Source organism: Lontra canadensis, unplaced genomic scaffold (assembly GCF_010015895.1).
Source record: "Lontra canadensis isolate GAN:19392208 unplaced genomic scaffold, GSC_riverotter_1.0 scaffold41, whole genome shotgun sequence".
In the NCBI taxonomy this organism is placed as follows: domain Eukaryota; kingdom Metazoa; phylum Chordata; class Mammalia; order Carnivora; family Mustelidae; genus Lontra; species Lontra canadensis.
In genome coordinates this window covers 3,063,614-3,080,190 of record NW_022631035.1, presented here as the reverse complement: position 1 = coordinate 3,080,190, position 16,577 = coordinate 3,063,614, and the positions used below count along the sequence as shown (strand labels likewise).

Genomic DNA, 16,577 nt, shown 5'->3' with positions numbered 1-16,577 from the left:
GGAGAAAGAGGGGTCGGAGGGAGGAAAGGCGAGGCCAGGCGGGGGCGGGCAGCTCAGGGTGCCTGCAGGGACGGCTCCTGCCTCCCGATGGCAGCGCACACACGGGCGGGGACACCCCAGCGCCCCGGACTCGGGCTCCGCCCGCCACGCACCCTGGGACTGAACTCCCTGAACCAGGCAAGTTCCAAAAAGGAAAAGAAAGCAAACAAAACACCACAGAAAAGTGCAGTCTCTGGTTTTTATGGAATTCGAGTCCTGATGGAGCGGAAAAGTGTCCACCTCTGGGCCTCGCTGGTTTGAGTTTTGTCCATTTAAATAAACTCTATTCCTTCGTATTTCACGTTGCCGATCTTGGTCTCAGGCAGTAGGAAACGGCCATCCAGTGTGAAAGCCATGATGTAGGTGGCGATCTTGCCCCCGTCCTCCTCAGACTTGAGGGCCACAATGATCTGGTCGTCGGTGTTGGGGATGAACTTGAAGGAGGAGAAGCCGTGCGTGGGGACCACGTCCCCCACGCGGCTGACGGAGATGTCGCTGAAGTCCTGGGCGGCGCTCAGGAGCAGGTTGGTGCCCTTGTGCTCGTCGTCCTTCTCGCGGTACCGCTCGTGGCTGGCCCGGCGCGGCAGGAAGAACCACCGCTGCAGCGTGTCACTCCAGCAGGCAGATTCGTGAATGAGGTAGCCTGGGGACACACGCCAGACCCACAGGTCACCAGACTACCCAATGGGCCCGGCCCCGCCCCACCCATGACCAGATGTGGGCAGGACGGTCCGCCACACGGGGCCGTGCCCGCGGCGCCTCCCTCCCCGCACGGGCTTTATGCCGCTGACACTGCGAGGCGGTGGCCTGTCCCGTCCGTTGGGGCAGCGTCCCCACCCAGTCCTCCTCAGACCTCCCTCTGCCCTACAGGCCTCTCCACCTGTCCTTGTTCTAGATTATCCAGAGTAACAAAGACCACACAGGCCCTTCTGTCGTCGGCGCCCCATCTCTGGTCACCTGTGGTCATGAGTTCTGGCATCTCTGTGTCCTTGGTGCTGAGGAGCACCAAGCGGGGCCAGGGGAAGGGAGCGGGGTGAACGAGCAGGTTTGATTTGTCAGGCAGAGGTCGGGGCCAGGGGAGGGGCTGCTCCGAGTTGAAAAGGAAGCAGCATGCCTTCCACCTGGGGGCGAAGCCGTGTCCTCGGCGTCACGCTCTGCAAGCCTAGAGCTGCCTGCCCGCCCTGAGCAGGACGACCCCCCTCCACACACGGCGACAGCTCCTGGAAGGCGCGGCGGAGAGCCGGCGCTCTGTCGGGGGTGCGACAGAGAGCTCAGCGGGAGGGGGCTGCAGTCTGACACAGTGGGAGGCAATGCGTCGGGGCGAGTGAAGGAAGGGCAAATGGCTCCTCTGTCCCCAGAAGCCACTGGCCTGTGGGAGCCATCACGGACAGAAATCAACAAACCTGAGCCCTGGACGACACTGCGGCGGTTTGGAAGCCAAGGGCCGGAGAACGCGCATGCACAGCACGCCAGCACCTGCCAGCCGCCCCCGCAGGCGGGGCCAGGCCCTTACCTGGAGGCTGGATCCCTGCAGCGGCCCGCAGAGCATTGTAGCTGGACACCCAGTTCTCGTGGTCCACGCTGCCTCTGCAGCCCACCACCTTCACCCACTCCGGGTTTTCGTTCATCACCTCCCCCGTGCTGGTGGTCCACTCCTTGCCCAGGCCGCCCACATACAGATGCTCGTCCTTCACAGCCAGCCACTCGGCTTTGAAGCCTGGGGACAAGGAGACGAGGGGCATGCCTGAGAGGACAGCCACCCCTCTGCTCCCCAGGTTCCCGCGGCGTCCGGCGACGTGGAGTGTCGGAGATCACCCGTGCTGGACGTCCCACGAGGCAGTGACGCGAGGGCAGGGGGCAGGACAGCCTGGCTCAGGGCTCCATTCCCAGAGGGCCGGCAGTCGGGCACCTCCCTCCGCCTTCTACGCTCTGCTCTCCCCACCCTCTAGGATGTGTCCCGTTCTCTCTGGCCAGTGGGTCCAGGAACCCTCCGCTGGGACGGCCTCTCCTACTCGGATTCCAATGCGTCCTGCCGCGGGCACCTCAGCTGCCTGCCCATCCACTCCCGAAGGCCCTGCCAGCCGCTGGTCAATCTCCTCCGATCCGCACGCTGTGTCTCAAGCCGTACGCCCCAGCCTCAGGACCCCTCCAACCCGGGGCAGAGGAAGCGTCTGGGGTGATTACCACGGCAGAGAGCGGTTCCTCGCCACCATGCCTGGTGCCCACGGAGAGCAGGGGAAGTGCCAGCAGCCAGAGCTAAGAGGGGATGGTGGGGGGCCGCCCGGAGTCCACGGCGAGCACTGTGTTCGTTCATGTGCCGTGAGCCTGACCTGCAGGCTGCAGTGCCCTCAGGCCGTGTGGGCTGCTCTTCCCGCTGCGCCCTGTGTTCTAAACTGCGCTCGCTTTCCCAGATGCTCTGCAAGCTTCTTGCTGGCACCGAGGACCCAGAGCAGCGGCCCGCCCCGAGCAACGGCAGCAGCGAGCAGAATGCTTCTCTGCGGGCGGCTCTGGAGGGACCTGCTGAGCTCCCGTGGTCCCAGCGGCCTTGCCAGCTCCCCTGGGTCACGTTCGAGAAGAGACCCTCTCCATTTATCAGGCCTTCCATTCTTTCTCATGACCCGACCACAGGGCAACCCAAGGCTCTGCTTTCTTCCTGACCCAACGGGGAAGACCTGAACTACGACGGCTGCCCATGAATGCGGACCGACTACAGCAGGAATCGGGCCACCAGTATCTTCTCTGAAACTTGCTCCAGATAGTCCCCGGCCCATTGCCCCAGGCCTGGGCAAGCACGGAGGGGTTTTAGAGCCGCGCGGAGGCCTGGCGGACAGCATGTGTCCTAGGGGCCCAGCTGGGTGCTGCCATTCCTTTCCTGACCTGAGAGGGGCCGGCAGCACGCAGGTTCCTGGAGTGTGCGCGCCCACCCGGGCCGCGGGGACGAACACGGAGGCCTCTGTCCACGCCCCCGCCTGCGCCCAGCGCCTCCCTGCTCCTTCCTGTCCGGGTCTCTGGGCCACTCCGGCTCCCTCTCGGAGCCCTGTGCTCCCCCCTGCCTGAACGCGGTAAGTCCTTTTCAGCACGCAGCAGAGCAGCGGGTCACAGGAGTTCCACGCCCGGACCCCACTCGAGCACGGTCACTGCCACCCACGCGCAGACCCTCCTGCTGCCGCGTCTGCAGAAAGGAGAGCGGGACAGCGTACGTTTACCTTCTCAGGAAAGTCTCAGTTCAAAACGGGAACAATCTGGCCCCACGGCTTAAAGGTACGACGCGTGGGGCTGTCATTCCCGCGTGCTCTGAAGACCCCTTGAAGACATAAGAAGGGACTCATTCCCAGGAGCGCCGGGAGCAGCGGCGGACAGCGCCCTCACACTTGTCCTGGGAAGGACCCGCTTCCGGGCCAGTCTTCTAGAAACAAGCTTCGGTGTGAGGCCAGCGGCCGGGGGTAGGGGGGCGCGGCTGTGGGTCGGAAGGAGGGAGATGGCTCTACCTGGCGTCTCTCCCCGGTCGCCTGACTGCTTTACCACACGTGCGCAAGCCAACGCCAACCCGGCCCCCACCATCCCAGCCGAAGCCGGGAGACTGGGAGGGCCCGACTTACCTTTCCCCACGGTTCCATCGCCATCGGACAGAATCACCCACGGCACGGCTCTGGTACCCTCGATCTGGTAGATGACCCCGGTCCGGTCGTCCACAGAGTAGAGTCTCCCATTGAAGACGATGAGCTCGGACAGCTCCATGCCCCGCCCCTTTTCAGCTAGGTGGGACTCGAGGATCCCGTGGCCTTTGTCCCACTCCACGGCCACCTTGTCCCCGCTGTCTGACAGGGTCAGATAGCCCTTCTTCAGGTAACTGAACCAGGTATTTTCCTCTTGGGCTCTAGACTCTGTGTCCAAGTCAGCAATAACCGCGATTCGGTACCGAGTCCCGCCCGGCGTCCTCTGCGGCGCGGACAGGGGGTAGGTGTCATTGTACCGGTCGGCGGGCACCTGGCGGAGCCTCCAGTTGTGGGCGTCGGGCGCAGGGGGCCTGCCTGGGGGTGGGCGGTGGGAGTAGAGCAGCCAGAGGACAGCAGCGCCCACAAAGGACGGCAGGATCACTTTCCAGCGGGGGCGGAAGCGGGGGTCCGCCGCCTTGGTCATGGACGCCAGCACCGGAAGGCCCCCCACACTTATCCGGAGGGAGTGCATAGGCTCATTCCATTCCAGGTGGTTGGAGGGCTGCACGGGCATCAGACCGAAGGGCAGGCAGGACCTGGGCACCCAGACAGAGAGGACAGGGGTCAGCGACCTGCAAAGCACGGTGGCTTTCCAATGGCTAGAAGGTACATGGCCCGAAGGCTGCTGTACCCAGAACGGCACGGCCGCTACTTTGCGGCCATTGTCACTTCCCTGGCTTAATTAAACCCTGAGTCTGGCAAGATCTTTATTTACTCCTCGTTGGCAGGAGAAGTCTTTCCAAAGCAAAATTCTTCCCTGTCCTCTGTCTTGACTGGCACGACAGAAAGCTCAGTGAGGGCAAGTTCTGCGTAGGCTGGTGCTTTGCCAGCTTGGAAAGAGGGAGCCACAGGGGGCGAGGGAGGCAGTGGGGGTGCTGAGGGGTCTGGGGGGCGCAGGGCGCAGAGAGGGCCCACTGTGTATGCTTGTCAAACGTGATCTCATTCGGGCAGCTCTCCCCGAGGGCTCTGCTCCCAACAGCAGCCTCCACATCCCCTTCCTGGGCGTCTGCCGCCCGCCACGACATCATGTTACACGGCAGTCGGTGGGCTCCGCTGTGTCCTGCGCGCCCAGGACAGCGCCCAGGGGAGATGTCTGTTCACCTAGGGAGTCCTGACTTCCGCCTGGGCTAGGATTCTGTAATATTAATACAAGCATAAAGCAGATTTAGGCTAAACGAAATACTTCTGTTTTTGGCCAAGTCTGTCCTCTGGCGCCCTTCTGTTAATGCAAATGACAGAGGGACCAGCATCTGACCGGCCCTCCTGGCCTGGAGCCTAGCATCAGCGCACCCGCCTCAAAGGACAGCTGGCCTCACCGGGGGCCTGGCTTGGCCTGGGACCCCGGCCCGCTCTGAGGTGCAGCGGCACAGCTGGGGGGCAGCAGCTGGCAAGGGCTGTTGTTCCCCACCTGCCCCGGCTTCCGTCCCCAGCAGAGCATGTGGCCTGGTCGGCGAGGCCACTGCGGCGCCAGGCCCGCGTCTGTCTCAGGGCAGCTGCCAAGCTGGGGGGGGGGGGGCAGACTCGGCAGAGCCCTGGTCTGTGGCTCTCGCCCTCTGTCTCCAATTGTGACTCAGTCCGTCCCCGCCCAAGACAGGCCCCCCCCGAACCACGGGGGCACCTCTGCCCCCTGTCCCAAAACAACCAACAACGGGACTTCAGGGACAGATGCTCCTCTCACTGCTGGGGGGGCAGTGGGGCAGGGTGGGGACTGGGCAGCTCCACAATACCCAGGCCTCTCCCCGCACCCCAGTCCACGTGGCCCACGCGCAGGGGCTGCTGAGGAGCTCCCGTCCACACCACAGGCTGCTGGCACCGAGGGTGGAAAAACAAGGCAACGGTTCCGTGTGGAAGCCCTTCCTTCTCTTGCGTTTGGGCAGATGTTGGGTTTTGCCCATAGGCTCAAGTGTCCAAAAGGGACCTGTAAGGAGCGAGCAAGGCGCCAGGAGGGTGCCATGTGGACTGGGGGGCAGGGGGGCAGGCTCGGGAAACTTCCCGCTCCTCCCTCAGGTGCTGTCCCGGGCTTCCCTCCTGGGCCGGGGCTCCCTCCTCCCCAGAAAGTGGCTCCGTGGCCATGGAGCTGGGGGCTGAGCCTCCTCGGCGGAGAAACGGGGGTCCCGGCCGCTGCCCCTCCTCGCTGTGCCCAGCCCCGGATCTCCACAAACCGCGGCTGGGCCCAAGCCACCCAGCCTGGAGCCCCTGCGTGACGTGGCCGCTGGCTCTCGCCTCCCACCTCTCCCCTCCTGTTCCAGACTCTGCCGGGGCTCCTAACGCATTTGGAACTTTGATCTCCAAGTAAGTCTTCCTCCCTCGCCCCGACTCCTCCCTCCGGAATAGCTGCGGATGGGAGTGGCCACATTCCCAGCTGCCCGGGGCCAGACTTTTACCGGGAAGCCGACTTCCCTTTTGTGACTGTCACCTGTGACAGAAAAGGGGAGACGCGCTTCTCTGTGCGAGGCTGTTCTGCGACCAGAAGTTCTGAACCACGAGCCCCTGGAGCACCCCAGGCACGGCCCGCAGTCCCCTTCCACAGCAGCTGCTCCGACGACGGGAGGCCTGTCCACCGGCTCGCCCCCTGCACTCACCTGCTGCCACGCCCCTCTCCGCGGACCTACGTGCCCCAGAGCCAGAGACCCCTGCTACCCACGCAAGCAGCTCAGACCCCGTCAGCACGCGTTGTAGGAGTAAATGCTCCCTACTACCGGCCCCTGCCGGGACCAAACCCCTCCGAGCCGGCTCCTCTGCCGCCAACTGGCCGCCGCGGCCCTCCTGCACCCCTGCGCAGGCCGCTCCTTCCCCTGCACGGCTGCCTCACTTTCCTTTCTGGATGCCCCTCAGGAAGACATGGCTGCCCGTTGCCCCGAGGCGGCCCTGCACGCCTGCCCACTCGCTGGCATGGCAGCTTACGTCATTACTGCCGCTCTACCTTGGCGCCGCGGGGCAGGGACTAGCCCACCGTGAGCTCACAGCCCAGGTCCACAGCGGGGCCCACAGTGGAAACTCCGCACACATTTGCTGAAGGAATGACGACGGTGCCCACACCTGCCACAGCCTCAGCTCCAGCCCTGCCTCCCGCCCCTAGCTGTCACACCGAGCGGTAGCCTGGTGTCCCCATTGTGATGTGTGGTCCTACTGGCTCTGGTCTGCACCCTCTCCATTCCTGAGTCACCATCCTGCCACTGGTCATCTCGGCACATCTCCTGTCTGCTGGCTTCCTGCAGAGGATGTGGGGGCCCAGGGTAGAGCCCCCATACGCGCACCTCATGCACCAGGCTGCCTGGCCCTGCTCCAGGGGCTCGGGGGAACAGAAGCCCCCATCCTGCTGCCTGGGGACGGTTCTGCTGCACCTGCTCTACTGGGTCCTTCGCCTCCTACATTCACGTCCAAATCTGCCACCCGAGGAGCCATCTGGTCTCCAGGTTCTACTCGCAGGTGTGCGGAAAGCACCCAGTGAATACCGTGGACGCGTGTGCATCCGTGAGCCAGCAGAGAACCACCCCCAAGCCCCGACACCTTGGCCCCTCCCTGGCCCTCACCATCCTGAGCAGCAGTGGGGAATCCCTGATTCTGGATGGAGAAAGAACCCCTTCCCACCCTGAGACACCTTGGTCCCTCCCCATCCCTCACCACCCTGGGAGAGCAACCACCCCTCGGTCCCTCCAGGATGCTCCACGACCCACGGCCGAGCCTCCTGCTGCAGGGACAGTGCGACTGCACGGCGACACTCTCCCAGGTCCTCTCCCTCCCGTCCCTCCTCAGCCCCGAGGCTGGAGCTCCTCCCCTGCCACCTACCCCTTCTTCTTCAACTTCCCCGAGATGACCTGTCTCCAGGGGCACAGCCACTAGAGTGAGGGCTCCCCGCGCCTTCCTAGCCTGCACCTGTGCCCTGAATTCCCGCCCCAGCAGGCCCAGCGGCCGAGCCTCCTCGTCTGCCTGCGGAAAGGGCTCCCTCAGGAATTTACTGGCCAGCGAGGCTGCTCCCAGACCTCAGGAGGCAGCCTGGGGCACAGCTGGGTCACTTCCTCCTCACATCCCAGCAGGTGCCGGGCCCCCTCACCGGTCGGTCTGTACCCCAGCTCCAGACTTGGGTCCTGTCTCGCCGTGGCCTCCTGCTGACTTAGGTCCTCCAGGTCCAACCTACGCTGTGCTACTCACCAGCTGCCCGAGCTGGCATCTCGGGGCCTCGGCTCCCCGCACGTAAACCGTGGCAGGACGGAGCCGACTCCCCAGAGCTGCTGGCTGAGTCACGTGCTGCAGGACTCGGGCCAGGTCGCCTGCTCCTGGCTGCCCGCTCCCCTCGTCCCTTTGCTGGCACTTCTGCCCCCTGCCCGGAGGGGAGGGAAACCCGTCAGGTAAACCGGCAGGAGCAGCTGGCCCATCCTGTCAGCAGAGAGCACGGCAGCCTGGTGAGGGACGCTGCGGCTTGCAAAGCGGAACACGCGGACTGCCCATCTGTCCAGGGAAACTGTGCGGGTCCCTGGCCTAGACACTCTCCACTCCAGCCTCCACACAGCCGATAGCGTGATTTTTCTAAAAAGTGAATCCGGATTAAAGTTCTCTGCTATATCCCAAAGCTGGCCCACTAGAGGACGAACTCCTCAGCTGCCCCCCCCCCGCCACTCCCCTGGTTAGTGCTGGGCATTTTATAATTCCACAGCCCACAGCCAAGCCCCTGTGCGTGACGCTACTGCCACCTGGGATGATGTTCTCTCTGACCGCACAGAACCATCTGGAAGTCCCTGGGTGTGCCATGATAGTTATGCTTCTGCTGTCCCTTTCCCACCCTGTCCTCAGTCTTTGGTGAAGGACTCCCTCTCCAACCAGTGAGCTTCCCTCCTGTGGACACCCAAAGGTGTCCCGGCCTCAACCCTGAACTGAGTGTCCCCTCATCTGTCAATAAAGACTCTACAGATGTGGCTCAGTTTAGGGTCTCGAGATGGGAAGTTAATCCAGGGGAAGCCCAGAGGCGACCCCGAGTGTCCTTATGAAAGGAAGGCAGAGGGACATTAGACAGTGATGGAAGAGGCCACTGACCACGAAGGCAGAGAGGGGAGTGATGTGGCCACAGCCCAGAAGCACCTGGAACCCCCAGAAGCCAGAAGAGACAAGGACAGATTGTCCCCTAGAGCCTTCGAAGGGAGCACAACCCTTGATTTCAGCCCGGTGACACGAACAGTGGACTTCTGGCCTCGGCCCCATGAGAGCACGCATGTGTGGTTTCCAGCCACCATGTTAGCAGGAACTTGCCACGGGAGCCCCGGACACAAGGGCACATCCTCACACGGCCCTCTGTGCCTCCTCCTCCCGGAACGTGGCTCTGTAACAGCGCGGACCACGCCTTCCTGCCGCCATCTGTCCGGCCTGGCTGGGAGCTCCTGGAGGGCAGGGAGCCCCCGGGCCCCGTCACCTTCTGTTAGTCAGGGAATGACCGCTTCCAGGCAGCGCGGAACTCTGTCCGCCTTCCAGAAATCCCTTTTTGCCACTGGAATCATTTCTCTTTGCATCAAAACCCAACCTGGATCGCCATCCCTCCGCTAAGATCCCAGGAGTCACTTTCATTTTTAGCAGAAGCTCAGATGCCTTTCTCCCCGCTCTCCACAACTCCCGCTGGTCACACCCAGAGCCAGCGATGAGCGGCCTGTCTTGTGCAGAATGAGAGCTTGTGTTTTTATTTCAAAACAAAACAACCCCCTCCCCAACACTTCCGGCCACGCACGCGGCTGCAATGTGCCGGCGGAGGCTCAGTGCGAAGTGGACCGAGCCGCTCCCAGGACAGGCCCGTGGGAAGGGGTCTCCTTGCGCACGACCCGCGAGGTTCTGAGCGGTCCAAACAGGGGCTGTTCCGGGACAAGGCTGTCAGCCCCACCACCTGCAGCCTCATGGGTGGATCTGGTATCTCCGGGAAAATCAGAACCAAGCTGCTACGGAAAACGTCGCAGGCTCTTTGACGGGCCAAGCTCACCTGTCCGGGTGGGCCGGCGCCAGTTCTCTCCCGCTCAGAAACCCCCAGGGACCGCACCCCTGCTGGCTTCCCTTCTCCCGCGCCCACCACGCTGCAGGGCGAGGTCCCTGCAAAGAGCCCCCCAGAGGAACCACCACCACCCAGGCTGCTGCAGGCCCAACTGCCTTCCCCACTCCCCTCGTTTTCAAACAGGTGTCAAGAATGGCTAACCGACACCCCTACGCCTGTGGCTTCTTTCGCCGGCACTTCCTTTAACACAGGCCGGAACAGCAAGGTGTGACTCTGTCTTTCCACTCCCAAGTGGGTCCCTGGACTCCGAGGGAGCGCCACTACCAGGGAGACGCTCCTGCCCTGGCCCCCGGAGGAAGGGGCCACCCCTACCTTCTTGGGCCATCTTTGGGATTCTACAGGAGGCTCGGAAAAAAGGCGGCAGCCATTCCCGATACAGCCCAACCCGGAGGGTCTCTATCTCCTCTTCCTTCAGGTGTGTGGCCGGTGGCAGAACAAACAGGTTTAACAGCAGCTGCCAGAGCGAAACTCCTCCCTTTCAGGATCTAGGAGGGGCAGGAAGCAAGCGCGCAGCCTCCTCTGCCTCCCCTCTCAGGCTCTGCCTCCCCCCTCAGACTGTGCCTGTGCCCCTCAGGCCCTTTGTCCTGGGCAGCGGCTGCCTCCCCTTCCCCACCGCGGCCTGTGAACTGAACGGTCCTGCAGAGCTTGTGTCCAGACAGCAGGCAGGTCAGAGTCCCCGCTCTGCTCGCTGCCTACGTGTGCTTCCTGGCGGGAGTGCGCTCGTCAGAGTGACACAAGGTGACACAGAGGCCCAGGGCTTCAGAGCCTCCAAGACGGCTGGGTGTGTCTCAGGGGAGCGATCGTCCAACACCAGGCTCTGCGAACGTGTTGCCCCATCCAAGGCTGCTTGGGACTCACCAAGGCTCTATCGCTGGAAAGTTTCCTTTCGAATTTGGGCAGGTGTGAGAGGCAGAGGGCAAGGCACAGAGGCCAAGTATGTCCTCCAGGGACTACCTGAGGGCCTCCTGCTGACAGCAGTCTCCTCAAAGGCTGCGGGGCCGGCCCTCGCACTCCCTCACTCTGCACACAGCCGGCGCTCACGCCTGCTTCCTGAAGCAGGTTAAACACAGCTCGGGGTAACGTCCTCCGCTGTGTTTCCGTCTGTAAGCCTGCCCCGGAGGGGACTGGGGTTTCGACCCCGGCCTGACGCCGCACACTCATTCGCGGCCCTGCAGGACCCCCACTGCCGAAATCAAGGGCTGTGCTCCCTCAGAGGCCCCCGCGGAGAACCCTCCCCTCGGACACCTCCTGCTTCTGGAGGAGCGGGCACTGCTCGCCTTCCACGCGGCCGCACTGCACCTCCGCACCCCTCTGCTACCCCCGCCCCCCGCTCCTCTGCCTCTGTCTCCCGCTTCCTCCAGCCGGGGTTACCCTGGGCCACCTGGACACTCCAGGATGCGTTTCCTGGTTCAAGGTCAGCTGATCAGCACCTTCCTTCCATCTGCTACCTTCGTCCCCTCTTGCCGCAGCACACACTTGCAGGTTCTGGGGGTTAGGACGTGGCTATCTCGGGGAGCCGTTACTCTGCCGACCACAAGAAGGGAGACAGGGAGAGGATGTCCAGCTTTCCCAGGGGCCAGGACCGTGCGCACACGGCTCTGTCCACGGTGCGGGCGGCACAGCTCCAGAGCCCCGCGCCGCCTGCACCTGTTACATCACGGGAGGGCCGTGTGCCGGTGCTGCATCGCCAAGGTTACGCGTCAGGGGGACTTTCGGCGAAAAGCTGCCCTTCCAGTCCAAGCCACATCCCAGACAACACTGCATCGTCAGGGCTGTTTTCCAGAGAGCCTGCGAATAAGGGGACGCAATAAAAATCCCACCACGCACCCAGATCAGCAGGCTTGCACCTGCCTGAGCCCGTCTTCTGTCCCGTCCTCTCCAGGGCCGGGCTCCCCGGACACAGCGGTCAGCACCGCAGGACGCACGTGGCCCGGCCGGACCCCTGTGGCCATTCTGGCAGCACTGGGATCGGACCCTTCCACGCTGTCCCTCAGTGTCTGCGCGAGGCCTTGCTTCCCACGGCACGTCCCCGGTGAACACGGACGCGGCGGCACTCTGCTTGGGAACCCTGAGCTGCGAGGTCCCGGTACCTGTCCCTCGTTACAGGTAAACGAGAAACAGACGGACAAACTGAACACGTTCCCAGACCTCCCCTGTCTAAGGAACTGTCTTGCTCGCACCAGGAGGAAAGGCCACACAAAAGCCCGAAAGCCACAGTCCAGAGCATTCTGGAAGGACGAGGGCACTGGTTAGGTGTCCCCTCCCGCGTCCCAGGTACCATTCCACAGATGTCCACACGACACAGAAATGACATCCCGGTCACGGGGCTGATGCACTTCAGGGCGCCCGGCCGCGCCCTCAGATCTGAGATGCTGCTTCCGAAAGAGGAACACTCAGGTGTGTGCGCAGCGCCCCAGACGGCCGCCGGAGGGTCTTACGACTCGGAAGAAAGGGGCCGCGTCCTTGTGAGGCCACACGGGCCCACCTCAGGGGCCCCTCGCCGGGGGGTGGGGGGACACAGCAGCAGAGCGAAGCGCGGTCCCGTCCCTGTCCGGGTCTGCCCGCACCCCTCTGAGGCTCAAGGAAGCGTGGCGGATCGACAGCCGAAACCCACACACTCAGGGCAGGGCCGTGGCCGAGAGGTGGGCGGGAGCCACGGCCGAGGGAGGCTCTGGGGGGAGAAGGCGGCCGCAGAGAGCACAAACGCGCGGACAGAGCGAGGGGAGGGACACGACGTGGCTCAGGTACACGTGCAAGTCCAGGGCTTCCTCCACGTCCCGGGGCGCCCACGCCTTCCGAGACGGGTCCCGCGGGAACACGGCGACCGCTCAGCCTCCAGGCCGCCCCTGAACAGTCGCGCGCCTCACCGGAGCCCCCACTGCCCAGGCCCACAGCGCGCAGCCTGGCCCAGCGGCGGGCCTGTCGGCGGCGCCCGGAGGCCAGAACTGAAGGGTCCCTGAGGCTGCGGGGAGGGGCCTGGGAGGCCGCTCCCCGCGGTGCCCCCAGGCCCAGGCTGGACTGTCCTGCCTGGAGGCCTGCGGGCTGGGGCCGGGTGCTGGGGGGCATCCGTCCCAGTACCGCTCCGAAAAGGGAGAGGAAGGGGAGGCTGCGGCACCTGCTTCCTCTTCGGGGACCCCCCCGTGACCCTGTGCTCTTGCCGGGCTTGTTCCCTACGCTGAGGAGCCGGCAGGAGCCCGCTGACAACAGCAAACCTACGCCCTGGAACCACGCAGGGGAACGGCGGCGAGCACGTCCTCTGGGACAACGGTGACAAGCGGGGCTGGTGCGCTAAGAGACCCCGGCTCCCTGGGCACACCAAGGCGTCTGGGAGAGAGCTGGATCGGGCAGGCAGAGTGACGGCGGGTCCCGGGATCCGCCAGGCCTGGGGACACACAGGGCAAAGGGAAGGCAGCAAGCCGTAGGGACGAAGGAGGGGGCGCCACACCTAGGGTGAGAGCGTCAGGCCAGACGGACGCGCGGGAGGACGGCGGGTGGTCTGGGCAGAGAAGGAAGGAAGGTGAGGCCCGGGTCAGGGGAGGGTGGCCGGCTGCCGGTGTGACAAAGTGCCAGTCTGAGAGGGGAGGGCTCCCAAGTGGGAGAGGAGAGGCCCAGCAATCACGGAAGGGGTGATTGCTAAATCACTAAAATCACGGTGGGGGTGGGGGCAGGAAGGGACTGGACCCAGGGATAGCTGTCCCAGTGAAAGGAGCAGACTCCAGGGCTCAAAGTTGTCCCATGATAGTCAGAGGGGGGAAGAATCCCTCAAGTCAGAGGGAAGAGTCAGAGCAGAGTAGAAGTCCCCTGAATCGGATGGGGGAGATGTCCCATGCTAGTCAGAGGGCATGGGAGTCCCCCACTAGTCAGAAGGGACAGGGGTCCTGATCTAGTCAGAGGTAGGAGGTGTCCTGCACTAGTCAGAGAGGGTAGGTATCCCACACTAGTCAGAGGATGGAAGTCCCTTTAAGTCAGAGGGAGCAGGACTCCCACACTAGTCAGAAGGGGTAGGTGTCCCACACTAGTCAGAGGGGGGAGGTGTCCTGCACTAGGCAGAGGGATGAGAGTCCCATAAGTCAGAGGCGGCAGGAGTCCCGCACTAGTCAGAGGCGGGAGGTGTCCTGCACTAGTCAGAGCCACTGAGAGTCCCACAAGTCAGTCAGGGTAGGTATCTCTCAAGTTGGAGGGGAGAGGTGTCCCATGCTAGTCAGACGGGGGAGGCATCTCGCACCAGTCAGGGGGCAGGGTGTCCCACACTAGTCAGAGGGGGAGGTGTCCCTCACCAGTGGGGGGAAGGTGTCCCTCCCCAGTCAGAGGGGGGAGGCGTCCCTCACCAGTCAGGGGGGGTAGGTGTCCCGCACCAGTCAGAGGGAGGAGGTGTCCCGCAGTAGTGAGAGCCAGTGAGAGCCCCGCGAGTCAGTCAGCGTAGGTGTCCACCGCTGGTCGGACGAAGGAAACCGTTTCTCGGGAGTCTGAGGGTCGGCGGCGGGACGTGGCGGGGTGGGAGGGCTACGGGGCAGGCCCGTCGCGAGGGAGGGCGCGGCGGGCGCGGGAGCAGCCGTCACTCACCCGGTGCAGTCTGGCTCCGGGGCCCGCGGGCGGCGGGGCTTCCCTGCGGCAAGGCCGGGACCCTGCGGGCGGCCGACTTCCGCCCGGCGCGCGCTCCCGGCAGCCTCTGCTCTGCGGCTGCGCACCAGCGGGAGAGGGACTGCTGGGAGTTGTAGTTTTTATAGCTCGGAGGGCGCCTCCGGCGGCCGGGACTAGAGGGAGGGGCGCAGACTTGCGCGGGGACCACCCCGCAGGCCCCTTCCACCGCTTTGTCCCGGAACGCCGGCCCAGCAAAAGAGGGAGGCGGGATCATTTCTCGAGTTGAGATTTTAGGACCTCTCGCCTCGCCCCGTCGACCCCTGTGGTCTCCTGGGAGGCGGGGAAGCGCGGACCCCTTTCTGCCACCCTAGTTATCAGCGAGCCCCTCTCCTCAGCCCTTCGGATGTGCCACTTCGGAAAGCTGGTCAGCTTCCAGAGCAGCGATCAGGGCGCAGGTCTCTAAGATTGGAGTGTCCTGGCGGGGGAGGGTGCCGGGGGTGGGGTGGGGGTGGGTTCCCCGCCGCTGATTTACAGTCTGGGAACCTCCTCCCAAATAAGGGTATCCAGTTCGCCCTGCTTCTCCAGTCCCCTCCCGGCCCCTGCGCTATTTTAATGGGATATATTGCTCTCCACCCCCAAGTCCTGCAAAAATGCCCATTTTAGAAATAACGAGAAAAGCCCGGTAGCAGTGAGCTAGGCGAGGGCTAGTGCTCTGTGGGCCTGCAACTCCAGCCTTGGCCTGCGCGCAGTCACCCCAGGGCCTCCAGGAGCCGTCCCTTAGGTAACAGATGCACAAGAGAAAAATTCAAATTATGTAAATGATGTCCGGTGAAAAACAACCTCCTGGTCCCTGTTCTGCATTCCCTGCCCAGAGGCAGTCACTGTTCCTAGTTTCTTGCTGTTGTGGTTAGAGAGATTTTGTGACACGCAAACCAATCACAAATGCGTATATTAAATTACTTTTTTAAAAAACCAAATGGAAATTTGCTATTTCCACTCGGTTCTGCATTTTGGGAGGGGAGGGGGTGGAAAGGAGACAAACCCCTGTGGAATTCATTTGTTTTCTCCTTATGCGAAACTGAGTTCTAACTATGTACCATATATTACCACTATTTTAAATTATTCAAATCTTTTATTTTCTAAGATCCGAGGAAGAAAAGTCTCGCCCTGCTCTCTGGCAAGGCCTCCATACTCCTCCCCCTTCCAAACCCCCTCCCACCCCAGGAAGTGAATGCAATCTTGAATCACTCTCACGCTTTATGTTGTAATTTTAGCAAATAGATATGTATCCCTCAACAATATCTATGCCTACTATAACTTGTACAAAAAAGGAAATAAAACTGTACGCAATGGCCGGGAGATCCTGCCGCTTCGCAGATGCTATCTGGCGTGTTGGGATTACATGTCTTCTCACTGCCTGATTGCTGGGAAGTTGTGTATCTTTCCCATGTTTTTTGGCCGTGTATATTTCTTCTTCCGCAGATGCCCCAGCCTCTCAGTGTCATTTTTAGGAAATAATCCGTCCTTTCCATTGGTATGGGTGCAATACCTTTTTTGTCATAGATCAAGTTTCCATAAATACATGGGTCTGTTTAGGGGCTTTAGTGTGTCATATGGGGACAGTTGTCTTCTTCAGTACCACTGTCCTCACTCTTGCCACTTTATAATAAACCTTCACATGTGGTAGGACAATTCCCCCTCAGGCCCCTCCTACATCCCATCCACCCCTCACTTTTGGGGTTTTGAATGGAATCTACAGATTAATTCAGAGAGAACTGCTCTCTTATGACGTTGAGCCTTCTGCCAAAGAGCATGGTTTGCCTTTCCATTTACTCAGGTCTCCGTTAATGTTTTTCAGGAAGTTTTGTCATTTTTCTCTTCGCCCCATAGCTTGGTCTGTGTGGTTATGTCAAGACATGTTTCCTTCTCTATAGAGCTTCGTCATACTCCGCTGTGTGGCTGTCCCGTTATTTCTTGTGCCAGGCCCCTAACGCTGTCCTTTTAGGATAGGTGTGATCTTCTTACATTACAACGTTTCGGGGCAAGTCCTTGAACTCACGAGCAGGATCTGTACTACATCTGTCCTACATCTGTAGGATAAATCGCTGGAAGGACAATTACTAGGTAAAAGGGTGTTCGCGTCCTCTAGTGGACAGACACCTGCTTTCCTGCCTTCTGGAGAGACCAGGCCCTGAAAATGCTCTTCGAGTGCC

At 62.4% G+C, this 16,577-nt stretch overlaps 1 protein-coding gene across 2 annotated transcripts; it reads right to left on the bottom strand.

Annotated features, from left to right (window-relative positions):
• Positions 1 to 220: 220 nt before the first annotated feature.
• Positions 221 to 14,437, bottom strand: CANT1 (calcium activated nucleotidase 1). Of its 2 annotated transcripts, XM_032870469.1 has the most exons (4): positions 14,347 to 14,437; positions 3,639 to 4,291; positions 1,553 to 1,756; positions 221 to 682 (listed from the first exon to the last, which is right to left on the bottom strand). In XM_032870469.1, the coding sequence occupies exons 2-4, from the start codon at positions 4,267 to 4,269 to the stop codon at positions 312 to 314; spliced, it is 1,206 nt and encodes a 401-aa protein (XP_032726360.1). In that variant the 5' UTR covers positions 4,270 to 4,291; positions 14,347 to 14,437; the 3' UTR covers positions 221 to 311. The 2 variants fall into 2 exon arrangements, with proteins under 2 accessions (XP_032726360.1, XP_032726361.1); XM_032870470.1 differs by lacking the exon at positions 1,553 to 1,756.
• Between the last annotated feature and the right edge of the window lie 2,140 nt (positions 14,438 to 16,577).